Source organism: Bombina bombina, chromosome 11 (assembly GCF_027579735.1).
Source record: "Bombina bombina isolate aBomBom1 chromosome 11, aBomBom1.pri, whole genome shotgun sequence".
In the NCBI taxonomy this organism is placed as follows: domain Eukaryota; kingdom Metazoa; phylum Chordata; class Amphibia; order Anura; family Bombinatoridae; genus Bombina; species Bombina bombina.
Window position 1 is genome coordinate 169,266,989 of NC_069509.1, and position 13,810 is coordinate 169,280,798.

Consider the following 13,810-nt stretch of genomic DNA (forward strand, 5'->3'; position numbering starts at 1 on the left):
AACCAGTGGTTACATATCATGATTATTATGTGTATATTACACACTTTAACAAATCATTTTATTTAAAATAAAAAAATTTCCTACATAAAGAGACATGTAATGCTGCGTACCGGCCGGCAGAGGGCAAACTACAAAGTAAAATGGTTTTATTGAGAAGTTTACAAAACACGCACTGCGGTTGCTAGGAGATTTGTACTCTGCCAGCTTCCGTAGCAACAAGAGAAGGGAGCTCAGGATTTACTTCCGAGGTTGGTTAGTTTCAGTTCCGGTGTAGAGTGTCCGGCCCGGTTCCAGCGCTGGGTTGGTGGTGTTCTCGGCGGGATCTCCCCCGGAGCGGGCGCTGCCCAGCCTAGGCGGGGGGGATAGATATGGATAAACTGACCATCATCTCAGGATGTCTCTTTCTGGCTGCGGATATATTTGCTATCGCGAGCATCGCAAACCCCGACTGGATCAACACGGGGGAGTCTGCAGGTGAGAGGAGATAACACCGGGAGTCTGAGAGGAGGAAACCCCGGTGGATCTGTAGGGCAGAGAGGGTTACACCGGGGGATCTGTGTTAGAGGGGATCTGCAGGTCAAAGAGGGTTACACGGGGGATCTGCAGGTCAGAGAGGGTTACACGGGCGATCTGCAGGCCAGAGAGGGTTACAAGCGGGGGATCTGCAGGGCAGATAGGGGATAACACTAGGAGTCTGAGGAAACCTCGGGGAATCTGTTCTAGAGGGGATCTGCAGGGGAGAGAGGGGTGCACTGGAAAATCTGCAGGACAGAGAGCGTTACACTGGGGGAATCTACTGATGAGAGGGGATAACACTGGGGGATCTGCAGGACAGAGCGTTACACTGGGGGAATCTACTGATGAGAGGGGATAACACTGGGGGATCTGCAGGACAGAGAGCGTTACACTGGGGGAATCTACTGATGAGAGGGGATAACACTGGGGGATCTGCAGGACAGAGCGTTACACTGGGGGAATCTACTGGTGAGAGGGGATAACACTGGGGGATCTGCAGGACAGAGAGCGTTACACTGGGGGAATCTGCTGGTGAGAGGGGATAACACTGGGGGATCTGCAGGACAGAGAGCGTTACACTGGGGGAATCTGCTGGTGAGAGGGGATAACACTGGGGGATCTGCAGGACAGAGCGTTACACTGGGGGAATCTGCTGGTGAGAGGGGATAACACTGGGGGATCTGCAGGACAGAGCGTTACACTGGGGGAATCTACTGGTGAGAGAGGATAACACTGGGAGATTTGCAGGACAGAGAGCGTTACACTGGGGGAATCTGCTGGTGAGAGGGGATAACACTGGGGGATCTGCAGGACAGAGAGCGTTACACTGGGGGAATCTGCTGGTGAGAGGGGATAACACTGGGGGATCTGCAGGACAGAGAGCGTTACACTGGGGGATCTGCAGGACAGAAAACGTTACACTGGGGGAATCTACTGGTGAGAGAGGATAACACTGTGGGATCTGCAGGACAGAGAATTGCACTGGGGGAAATCAACTGGTGAGAGAGGATAACACTTGGAGGTCTGTAGGACAGAGAGCGTTACACTGGGGGGATCTGCTGGTGAGAGAGGATAACTCTAGGGGACCTGCAGGACAGAGAGCACTACACTGGGGAATCTACTGGTGAGAGAGGATAACACTGGGGGGATCTGCAGGACAGAGAGCATTACACTGGGGGGATCTTCAGGACAGAGAGCATTACACTGGGGGGATCTGCAGGACAGAGAGCGTTACACTGGGGGGGGATCTGCAGGACAGAGAGCGTTACACTGGGGGGGGGATCTGCAGGACAGAGAGCGTTACACTGGGGGGGGATCTGCAGGACAGAGAGCGTTACACTGGGGGGGGGATATGCAGGACAGAGAGCGTTACACTGGGGGGGATCTGCAGGACAGAGAGCGTTACACTGGGGGGGATCTGCAGGACAGAGAGCGTTACACTGGGGGGGGATCTGCAGGACAGAGAGCGTTACACTGGGGGGGGGATCTGCAGGACAGAGAGCGTTACACTGGGGGGGGGGATCTGCAGGACAGAGAGCGTTACACTGGGGGGGATCTGCAGGACAGAGAGCGTTACACTGGGGGGGATCTGCAGGACAGAGAGCGTTACACTGGGGGGGGGATCTGCAGGACAGAGAGCGTTACACTGGGGGGGGGATCTGCAGGACAGAGAGCGTTACACTGGGGGGGGGATCTGCAGGACAGAGAGCGTTACACTGGGGGGGGATCTGCAGGACAGAGAGCGTTACACTGGGGGGGGATCTGCAGGACAGAGAGCATTACACTGGGGGGGGATCTGCAGGACAGAGAGCATTACACTGGGGGGGATCTGGAGGACAGAGAGCGTTACACTGGGGGGGGATCTGCAGGACAGAGAGCATTACACTGGGGGGGATCTGCAGGACAGAGAGCGTTACACTGGGGGGGGATCTGCAGGACAGAGAGCGTTACACTGGGGGGGGGATCTGCAGGACAGAGAGCGTTACACGGGGGGGGGGGATCTGCAGGACAGAGAGCGTTACACTGGGGGGGGATCTGCAGGACAGGGAGCGTTACACTGGGGGGGGGATCTGCAGGACAGAGAGCGTTACACTGGGGGGGGATCTGCAGGACAGAGAGCGTTACACTGGGGGGGATCTGCAAGACAGAGAGCGTTACACTGGGGGGGATCTGCAGGACAGAGAGTGTTACACTGGGGGGGGGGATCTGCAGGACAGAGAGTGTTACACTGGGGGGGGATCTGCAGGACAGAGAGCGTTACACTGGGGGGGGATCTGCAGGACAGAGAGCGTTACACTGGGGGGGGATCTGCAGGACAGAGAGCGTTACACTGGGGGGGGGATCTGCAGGACAGAGAGCGTTACACTGGGGGGGGGGGGGATCTGCAGGACAGAGAGCGTTACACTGGGGGGGATCTGCAGGACAGAGAGCATTACACTGGGGGGGATCTGCAGGACAGAGAGCGTTACACTGGGGGGGATCTGCAGGACAGAGAGCGTTACACTGGGGGGGATCTGCAGGACAGAGAGCATTACACTGGGGGGGATCTGCAGGACAGAGAGCATTACACTGGGGGAATCTACTGGTGAGAGAGGATAACACTGGGGGATCTGCAGGACAGAGAACGTTACACTGGGGGAATCTACTGGTGAGAGAGGATAACACTGGGGCATCTGCAGGACAGAGAACGTTACACTGGGGGAATCTACTGGTGAGAGAGGATAACACTGGGGGATCTGCAGGACAGAGAGCGTTACACTGGGGGAATCTACTGGTGAGAGAGGATAACACTGGGGGATCTGCAGGATAGAGAACGTTACACTGGGGGATCTGCAGGATAGAGAGCGTTACACTGGGGGAATCTACTGGTAAGAGAGGATAACACTGGGGGATCTGCAGGATAGAGAGCGCTACACTGGGGAATCTACTGGTAAGAGAGGATAACACTGGGGGATCTGCAGGACAGAGAGCGTTACACTGGGGGGGATCTGCAGGACAGAGAGCGTTACACGGGGGGGATCTGCAGGACAGAGAGCGTTACACGGGGGGGATCTGCAGGACAGAGAGCGTTACACTGGGGGTGGATCTGCAGGCAGAGAGCTTTACACTGGGGGTGGATCTGCAGGCAGAGAGCTTTACACTGGGGGTGGATCTGCAGGCAGAGAGCGTTACACTGGGGGGATCTGCAGGACAGAGAGCGTTACACTGGGGGGGATCTGCAGGACAGAGAGCGTTACACTGGGGGGGGATCTGCAGGACAGGGAGCGTTACACTGGGGGGGGGGGATCTGCAGGACAGGGAGCGTTACACTGGGGGGGGGGGGATCTGCAGGACAGGGAGCGTTACACTGGGGGGGGGATCTGCAGGACAGAGAGCGTTACACTGGGGGTGGATCTGCAGGCAGAGAGCTTTACACTGGGGGTGGATCTGCAGGCAGAGAGTGTTACACTGGGGGGATCTGCAGGACAGGGAGCGTTACACTGGGGGGATCTGCAGGACAGGGAGCGTTACACTGGGGGGGGGGATCTGCAGGACAGGGAGCGTTACACTGGGGGGGGGGATCTGCAGGCAGAGAGCTTTACACTGGGGGTGGATCTGCAGGCAGAGAGCTTTACACTGGGGGTGGATCTGCAGGCAGAGAGCGTTACACTGGGGGGATCTGCAGGACAGAGAGCGTTACACTGGGGGGATCTGCAGGACAGAGAGCGTTACACTGGGGGGGATCTGCAGGACAGGGAGCGTTACACTGGGGGGGGGATCTGCAGGACAGGGAGCGTTACACTGGGGGGGGGGATCTGCATGACAGAGAGCGTTACACTGGGGGGATCTGCAGGACAGAGAGCGTTACACTGGGGGGGATCTGCAGGACAGAGAGCGTTACACTGGGGGGGATCTGCAGGACAGGGAGCGTTACACTGGGGGGGGGGATCTGCAGGACAGGGAGCGTTACACGGGGGGGGGGGGGATCTGCAGGACAGGGAGCGTTACACTGGGGGGGGATCTGCAGGACAGAGAGCGTTACACTGGGGGGGGATCTGCAGGACAGAGAGCGTTACACTGGGGGGGGATCTGCAGGACAGGGAGCGTTACACTGGGGGGGGATCTGCAGGACAGGGAGCGTTACACTGGGGGGGGATCTGCAGGACAGGGAGCGTTACACTGGGGGGGGGGATCTGCAGGACAGGGAGCGTTACACTGGGGGGGGGGGGATCTGCAGGACAGGGAGCGTTACACTGGGGGGGGATCTGCAGGACAGGGAGCGTTACTCTGGGGGGGATCTGCAGGACAAGGAGCGTTACACTGGGGGGGATCTGCAGGACAGGGAGCGTTACACTGGGGGGGGATCTGCAGGACAGGGAGCGTTACACTGGGGGGGGGATCTGCAGACAGGGAGCGTTACACTGGGGGGGGGGGATCTGCAGGCAGAGAGCTTTACACTGGGGGGGGGATCTGCAGACAGGGAGCGTTACACTGGGGGGGGGGATCTGCAGGCAGAGAGCTTTACACTGGGGGTGGATCTGCAGGACAGGGAGCGTTACACTGGGTGGGATCTGCAGGACAGGGAGCGTTACACAGGGGGGGATCTACTAGTGAGAGAGGATAACACTGGGGGATCTGCAGATGAGGGAAAATAATACCGGGAGACTGAGAGGAGGGAACACGGGGGATGTGCATGTGCTAGAAGGGATTTTCAGGGCAGAAAGGGTTACAGCAGGGAATCTGCTGGTAAAGAGGATAACCCTGGGAGTCTGAGAGGGGGTAACCCAGCAGGGTCTGCATGTGCTAGAGGGGATCTGCAGGCCAGAGAGGGTTACATTGGGGGAATCTGCTGCTGAAAGATGGAAGATTCGGGTAATCTGTATGTGCTAGAGGGGATACAGTTGGTTATTACACGGGGGGGGATATACGCAGAGGCATTTCAGGACAGGGAAGGTTACACTGGGGAATCTGCCAGTGAGAGAGGATAAACATGGGGAATCTGCAGATGAAGGGATCCTCAGATGGTAGATGGGGTCCACTGGGGGACCCTCAGATGGGAGTGGGGATTCACTGGGAGAACACAGATGAGGGGATGCACTGGGGGACCCCCAGATGAGAGATGCAGAAACATGGAGGATCTGTAGATGAGAGGGGAAACGTGGAGGATCCATAGATGAGAGAGGGATAACACAGGGAATCTGTAGAGATGAGAGAGGAGAAAAACAGGATCCACTGAAGATCTGCAGATGAGAAAGGGGAAGCACCTGGAATCTGCTAGTAAGAAAGGGAAAAGGCAGGGGGACATGCAAAGCAAAGAGGGTGGAAATTAAACGGCATATACAGATGAGAGGGAAAAGATGGAGGATGGACTGGTGAGAGAGGGGGAAAGACTAGAAAATGCAGGGCAGGAAGAACAGAGTGATTTATGGGGGAACTGTAGGAAACAGGGATTGGCATATGAGAGGTTACTATCACAAGGGTGAGTGAGGGGGCGGTACGAAGAGTCTGTACAAAAGAACATCAATAGGAAGAAAGTGGGGAATTTACTAAAGGAAATGGGATGAAATGTGAACGAAGGAGAGAAGGCGACAGAAGTTTCTGATTGGGAAAACGATAAAGAGTGAAATGTGCAAGTTTATGGGAGGAGAGATGGGAGAGCCCATAGGGGGGAAACAATTAGTAACATTATATAGATGTCATCTTACTACATATTGCTACAATAGCCATTATGTGTTAGTCTCTTTCTATATACATTGTTTCTTATTGGCCAACAGGGTTTTTGATGGACAGTATATGTAAAATGATCGCTTCTTTTCATTTAAATAATCTTTTATTGAGGTTTTGCATAAGAAAACACACAGAGTAAATATCTTTTAACGTAAATGGAACATTTTTCATGGTATACAGAACAATGAAACATTTCACAAGTGAAATGAATAGTAAAATAGGAGCTACAGAAACCTCCATTTATTTATTTTTTGCATTATTTAACTTTCAAGAATGACTAATAATTTGGCCACGTGGGCCCTCTGGTATAGGTAATAATGGTGTAGCACGTTAGTCATATCTGGGACCTCATTAGGTCAATGACACATAATTATGGGAATGCAATCTTAATAAAAATAATAAAGTGTAAACAAAATAGCAAGGCATAGTATTGACAACGAAAACAGTACATTAGTTTATCAGCGGGTAAGCACCGCTTGGGATTGGAGTGGGGGAAGTGCTGAACACGTATTATGGGAGCAAGAATGACAATAGACATTATAATCTAAGATATAGTGTATGAAGAGGTACCTCATTTTTGCTATGATTCTATTATATAAGCTAATTTTGTTGTACATTTTTTAGAGCCGGTAATCAAAAAGCCAACTACCTTTTAATGGCTAAGTTATAGTTACTGCTATATCAGTCATATTAATAGGATATGCCCAAGCATGTTAGGCATGGTAGCAAAAAACATAGGATTCTTCGTCTATTACAGTATAGGTATACATGACATTAAAAAAGTATGATCTATTCTGTTAGTCTGTCTAATATTTCCTACTGAAAGGACCAGCATTACCCCATAGTTAAGATGCAAAAAAAGCACATGAATAACCCTTGTAGCTTGGTATGAAACCGCAACTATATAAGTAAAGTGCCTCATCTGCTTATTCTTAAAGATAAAAGACCTCTCCCAAAATGAGATCAAGACGTAGATATAACAGTATGAAGCGGCCTCGGCCGCGGGTGGTCTCTTAGATGCAGCATTATAGTCCCATATTAGGGGGGGAGTCTGTCACCTATGTAGGTTATGCTATACTTGGTATCAAGGGAGTTGCAAAAATATGGGCATAAGGTCCCATGTGAGTGGTTATAATAGTAACTTATCAACTATACTAGCACATGGGTATCACTGAATTTAGCATAAGCGCAGTCATAATCACATAGAAGGTCATAGTTGTATTCTGAGAATAGATAAATATCTACTTTACAATAAACATCCTATAAAACGGCATAGTTTTAAAGATTGCCATATATAACAGACATATACTGCAAACCATACATGAAATGAATAATTACCCTATTCTAGGTCCACTATGGTATTAGTCACCTCTACCATATTAATATAAACGAAAAGTGTTAATATATATATACGCAGTCCCACATAAACATTGTGGCCCTCTGGGGAAACCAAAGGAAAATACAGTGATTGTATATGGGAGACCAGAACCTATGTAAGGCCTTAGAAACAAACATGTGTGGGGAAATAGCTAACTTAATGCCATATATGGCAACATAGATTTAAGAAAAAGGAAAGCACATAAAACATCCTAGGAGTAGTTATCGTTTTCAAATAGTGGTCAATGTTCGGAAGCGATAGAAGCAACTGCTGGCATTTAGGTAATCACTCCGACCTCAAGCAGTTAGCATAAACAAATATCAGATTGTCTATCCAACTCCTGCCCTCAAACTGTATGACTGACTGTTGTATGAAGTTCTTGCTGAGGACAATTTCTCTGAAATATCTTCCGCGTCTTGTGCACCAACATCCACCCAGTGTGTCAGACCCAAGGCTCTGAAATACATATGGGAGACCTGTTATTTTCCCAGTTATAGAGGAGAGCATGGGTTGGGGCTGTGAGCCCTTCACGGATAAAACTTTTTGAGCACGCCAGGTGCTCAGAGGGGAATTATTTGATAGGCTGTTCTTTTATTTCACGGAGCACATTGATGATAGTGTCTCCCGTTGAATGGCCAGCTGTGTGTTGATGATTCTGGTTACGCAAGCTGTCATCACCATCCTTCACATTTGTGTTAAGGACAGAATGGTCTGTGTTATAAGCGGACCTTATCTCCTGAATAAGGGAGTGCTGATGCTGGTCCAGTGTAGCCATCAAACTGTATAGCGCTCTGGTGATGTGTGAATACATACTGGATAGCCTTATGGCAGCTAGTTATGTATGTCCCTTGCTTCAGGGAGACTGCGACAGTTCTATAGTGTTCTTTTGGCGGTGTTTACCTCAGTGCAGGAGAGGAGCTGGTTAAAGATGGCGGCCATTCGCGCTCTTTAGAAACTGCACTTGCGGGCTTGCATTGTGTACTCTGAGCGACTCAATTACATATCGCTTCATCCGATATCCTCACAATTTAACACAGGTGTAGAATAATGATCCCAGACCGCGACTGCATTGATGGGATTGGGTCAGAGAGGAGTGCCTATGTTGCTAGGCATATTTAATATGGTTTTTGTTTAAATAGCTCTGCAAAATTTTGTAGCGTTAGGTACAGAGATAGGGGTATACAATGACAGATTAGTGATAAGACGCAAAAAACATAATAGACTGAACAAAACTTGTACAGAAGGAGGAAGGCCCTGCTTGGAAGAGCTTACAGTCTAGAGATAGCTCATATACTAGGGTTGCACCGATACCATTTTTTTAAGACCGAGTACAAGTACCGATACTTTTTTTCAAATACTCACCGATACCAACTACCGATACTTTTTTTTATGTCATGACAGTTTACCAAGCACAATACAGGCTAATGATTTAAGATCACTTCTTTATAATTATGATTTGTATCTCAAAAGACATTTTGAAATAATAAAAGTTTTATGGGTTTGTTGTCAAAAGGTCACAGAATAGGTTTATAAATGAAAATATTACAATAAAATATATTAATAATAGCAATAAATAACAGCTGCAGCAGCTGGGGCTGGAAAGCTACAATTTAAAGGGGTGATTACTATATGCAATTGGGTTGTAGGGTGCCTATATAACTCATCAATCTGACATTTGTACTTGATACAAAGTAATATAATTTAATTCTGAAAATAATATTGAGGAAGGAGTATTCCAGTAATCCCCTTCGAGAAAAATGGGGCATTTTCATTCTACTGACTCAACAGAAAATAGGGCTGGTCTTCATATTTTTCCAGGGCTGCTTTTTATTCCCAGTCCAGCCCTGGCTAAGGATGTTCCTCAGAGTACAGTATGTTTTGAGCATAATTGTGCAGGATGAGAACTAGCAGTATAACAGATAATCTAGCAATTGGAATATTTTTTCAAAAGTTAGTGGCAAGTTCTTATTAAGGAACAGAAGCATCTCTGCATGTTCAGCTATAAGTTTGTTTCTGCTATCAGTAAGGACGTTTGACGCTAAGCTGAACAGTCTTTCATTTTTCACACTACTGCATGGGTCAGAAAGATATTTTTTGGGCCATTAAATCTTAGTTTATTAACTGCCCAGTACTTCAGGGGTTTGCCTGAATGAGGTACAGTGATCTCTCCCAGGTAAGCTTCCAGCTGTATAGTATAGCAGCTTTTGGAGCACTGCTCTGACGTACAATAATACAAATAACAGCAATTTGTATTGGCAGAACAGGAATATGGGTAGCAATTGGAGGTATCGGTTTAAGTATCGGTGCATTTGCACGAGTACAAGTACTCATGCAAATACTTGGTATCGGCACCGATACCGATACTAGTATCGGTATCGGTGCAACCATATCATATACCTTTATTTTGTCGTATGAAATAGTAGGTTTTGCCTGTTGAAACCACCACCCAATACTGAATTCAATGCTGCAGTACTGCCTATAGAAAAGCTATGTAGGCAGCAGCAGTGGGGGTGGCAGAGAGAGAGCCAAGTCTGTTGGAAAGGATGCTCATTTAGGAGCAATAAATACAATGAATTCTTACCAGCTGCTTGCCTGAGTTAATTGTCTAGGGGTGGTATAGTGGGTCAATTACCATGAAATTTACTTGTATTGCAACTAAACAAATCCCACAATAAAATATATGCCTCCAATGGCTCGTATGACTCACTAGTAGAATATTATTAATAGTAGTACATTTATAAAATGTTAACCTTTTTTATTTGGGGTATAAGTAACTATAACTAAAAGTAGGCATATGGGAAACTATGCAGGCATGCGGCGTTAAAACCCCCCAAAAACTTACACATCCATATTTTTTCAACACTTAGGATGTCTGAAATAATCTTAGGAACGATTAAGGGCATTTTATTGAGCCTGAGACGTTGCTGATTGGTTGGACCCTATGTGGAATTAATAAAGGTATTTTTTATACAGCAGTTGGAGGACTTTCATTGTTTTTATGACCGATTATTTTTGCTTAGCCAACCCCTTCCGAGTCGTACTGCTGCTCTACAGTTTGTGTTCATGTGTTTGAAATACTCTGAAGTGCGACTGGAGATTACTTTTGACAATCTCGGGCACTCATACCCTTTTAACTGCAGCACACTCCCAGTAATTTGAAGCATCCTATTAGTTCATATGTGTGCAAGGAGAATATTGTTTTGCACTTTCACAAGAATAAATGGGGCTCTGAAAAGAGCCAAATGCCGCAAACGTTAGCCTTCTCCAGCATTTAAATCATTCCGAATGCATAGGCCTAAATTTTACTGTATCTTCTACAAAGATTTTAATGGGGCAGTGTAAAATATTTCCCCCCCCCCCCCATTAGTTTTCCCAATGATCAATTTTAAATTGTTCACAAAGAGCACCTTTACCTTTATTTTGTCACTTTAAATAGTAATGTTATTACAGAAAAGAGATGTAAGCGAGGAATCAGAAGAAATCAACCTCCCCGTCGGTGATGGGGGGAGAGTGAAATCCCAGCCCTTATAAGTGAAGAATTATAGAAAGGTTAAAATAACATAAACATCTAAGACTTTCTGGGGTACTGCAATAAACACGCTAGGTATGTGTGAAATCTCTGTATTGACATGCTGTTTGTCACAATTGTATTTCAGTAGCCAAACACTCCCCAGCCTTTGCCTTATTTTATTAGGAGCCAATCTGCTACTGGGGTAGACAAGATCAGCCACTGCCTTGCATTGTTTATAGTGTCTCTTCTGAGGCCAATAAGGGACATATACGGTATGTACAAAAGCTCACGCGAACCCATTCAGCACCATTGGTCACTGTTAGTATCCTCCTAGAATCAGCACTACTCTATGGCTCCCGGGTGGTACTTTAACCCCTTAGGGACGGGGAATTTCAGAGAAAAACTTTTTCAGGTATATTTCATGCCACGGCTTTGCCACATAATGCAATCATATTTTAAAAAAAAAAAAACCTTTTTACAAACTTTGGGTTTCTCACTGAAATTATTTACATACCACATATGCAGTCAGAAGACAAATGGATATAAAAGCTGATCTTGGATATAACAGACATATATGGCTTTGCCATTGCTTTTTGCTAATAAGAAGGCCGCTAATTGCAGCTGTGCACTACTGAAATTCCCGTGAAGGAGTTGATCAGGTAACTTGTAAGGTTACGTTTAGCTGTAGTGTAGAGATTACCCTCCCTCCCCCTGATCCATACCTGATCCCTCCTAAAAAGCTCTCTTCTTTCCGTCAACCCCAGTGGTCACCACCATCTTAGGTACTGGCAGACAGGCTGCCAATATGATTTTTTATTATTTTCTGCAGTTTAGGATCCCCCCTTACCCTCAAATCTCCCTGATCCCCCACAAACAGCTGTCTAATCCTCCCCCTCTAGTGCCTACCATCTTAGGTACCCAATTTTTAATACTTTTTTTTTATTATTATTATATTTTATTTTAAAAAAATCTGTAGGGTAGAGGCTCAGCCCCCCCCCCCCCCTCCATACAATCGTTTAGTAGGTCTCCCATCCAATAAAATTTTCTGTAGTGTATCGTATTCCTCCCTTTCTCCATTTAAACCCATTTTTGCCTGTTATCTGTTTATATAGCTATATATGGTTCTGAATGTGAAATACGTTGTAATATAATGCTCAAAAAAGCCCCCAACGATTTTGTGTTTATCTCTTATTGCCAACAGGCCAATCGGGCCATTAGAGAGAACAATTGAAAATTAACATTGTATTATCTTCCCTACAACCCACTGGGAGTGTAATTTCTTCTGATGGCTGTGTTTACATTGCTTGTGAATAGCTGACACTTAAAGGGACAGTCTACTTGCAAATTGTTATTGTTTAAAAATATATATAATCCCTTTATTACCCATTCCCCAGTTTTGCGTAACCAACAAGGTTATATTATTATACTTTAGTTTTTACCTCCTGAGATTACCTTGTATCTAATCCTCTGCAGACTGCCCCCTTATCTCACTACTTTTGACAGACTTGCATTTTAGGCAATCATTGCTGACTCACAAATAACTCTACGGGAGTGAGTGCATTTATCTTTATGGCACATATGAACTAGCGCTTTCTAGCTGTAAAAAAACTGTTATAATGCACTGAGATAAGAGGCGGTCTTCAAGGGCTTAGAAATTAGCATATTAGCTAGGTTGAGCTTTCAACAAAAATTGGAAAGTTGTTTAAAATGACATGCCCTATCTTATTCATGAAAGTTTAATTTGGACTTTACTATCCCTTTAACTTTCAGAACTTTTGTCTGGATACTTCTGTGTCTGTATCATAATGACTAGACTGTCCCTTTAACTCCTGCTCCCACACAGCAGGGCACTACTGAAATCTAGCTGATCACATCTGCTACAGCCACCAATCAGCAGATAGCTCCCAGTAGTACACTTCTGCTCCTGAGCCTACCTAGGTATGCTTTTCAACAAAGAATACCAAGCAAACAAAGTATATTTGATAATAGAATTAAAATGGAAAGTCTCTAACACTATGACGACTCAGGAAGAGCAATCGGTTGTCATTGTCCCTTTTAGTGAAGCCACAGCTAATGCTTACATTATTTAACAAATAATTTCATGTTTATCTGTGTTCTTCACACATCCTTTGTCTCCTGAATATCTTTGCTGGATCCTGTGTTTGATGTGAAGTTTTCATCGTCTGGTTTATGTTCTTGTTTTCAGGGCACACTCATTATTGAATCATTTAAATAGATTGCTGTAGAAATAATGCAGCTGGTAAGAAGCATTGATCACTTCTGAACGCTGTAAGCCCGGCCGACTTGTACTTAGTGTAAATAAAATGCTATAATACACATGGCTCACCATTCAGTCGTTCTTCAATACCCACTCTGTTTATCTGGTCATTATTGCTGACAAGGAGTTGCATTGTGCTTGGATGGCATAAACTGGCAATTTCACACAAAGGGTCTAGTTATTATGTGGGATCCAGCAACCAGACCCTGCAACATGCTGTTGTTGGGTGCAGAATCTTATTTATATCCTTCCCTAATTGTTCAGTACACAAGAAGTAAGATAAACATACTCGGGAGTCTTTTAAAGGGTGTGCCCATGGGCTGCAAAACTGCATGACCTAGCACAACTTTTTTTCAATGCTTGTATTAAATGTGTGCAGGTTTTCTGCAATGCAGCGCTACACTTTGTCTGCACTGTGTGT

General features: G+C 46.6%; 1 protein-coding gene across 3 annotated transcripts in view; it reads left to right on the forward strand.

The window, feature by feature from the left end:
- Positions 1-278: 278 nt before the first annotated feature.
- Positions 279-13,810, forward strand: part of MOSMO (modulator of smoothened) — a 48,119-nt gene continuing 34,587 nt past the window's right edge. For all 3 annotated transcript variants that reach the window (XR_008399665.1, XR_008399664.1, XM_053695271.1), the window contains exon 1: positions 279-474. Coding sequence is in view for 1 of the 3 variants with exons in the window: in XM_053695271.1 (XP_053551246.1) it covers positions 369-474 (106 nt within the window). In the remaining 2 variants the exon portion in view is untranslated. The remainder of the gene's footprint in view (positions 475-13,810) is intronic.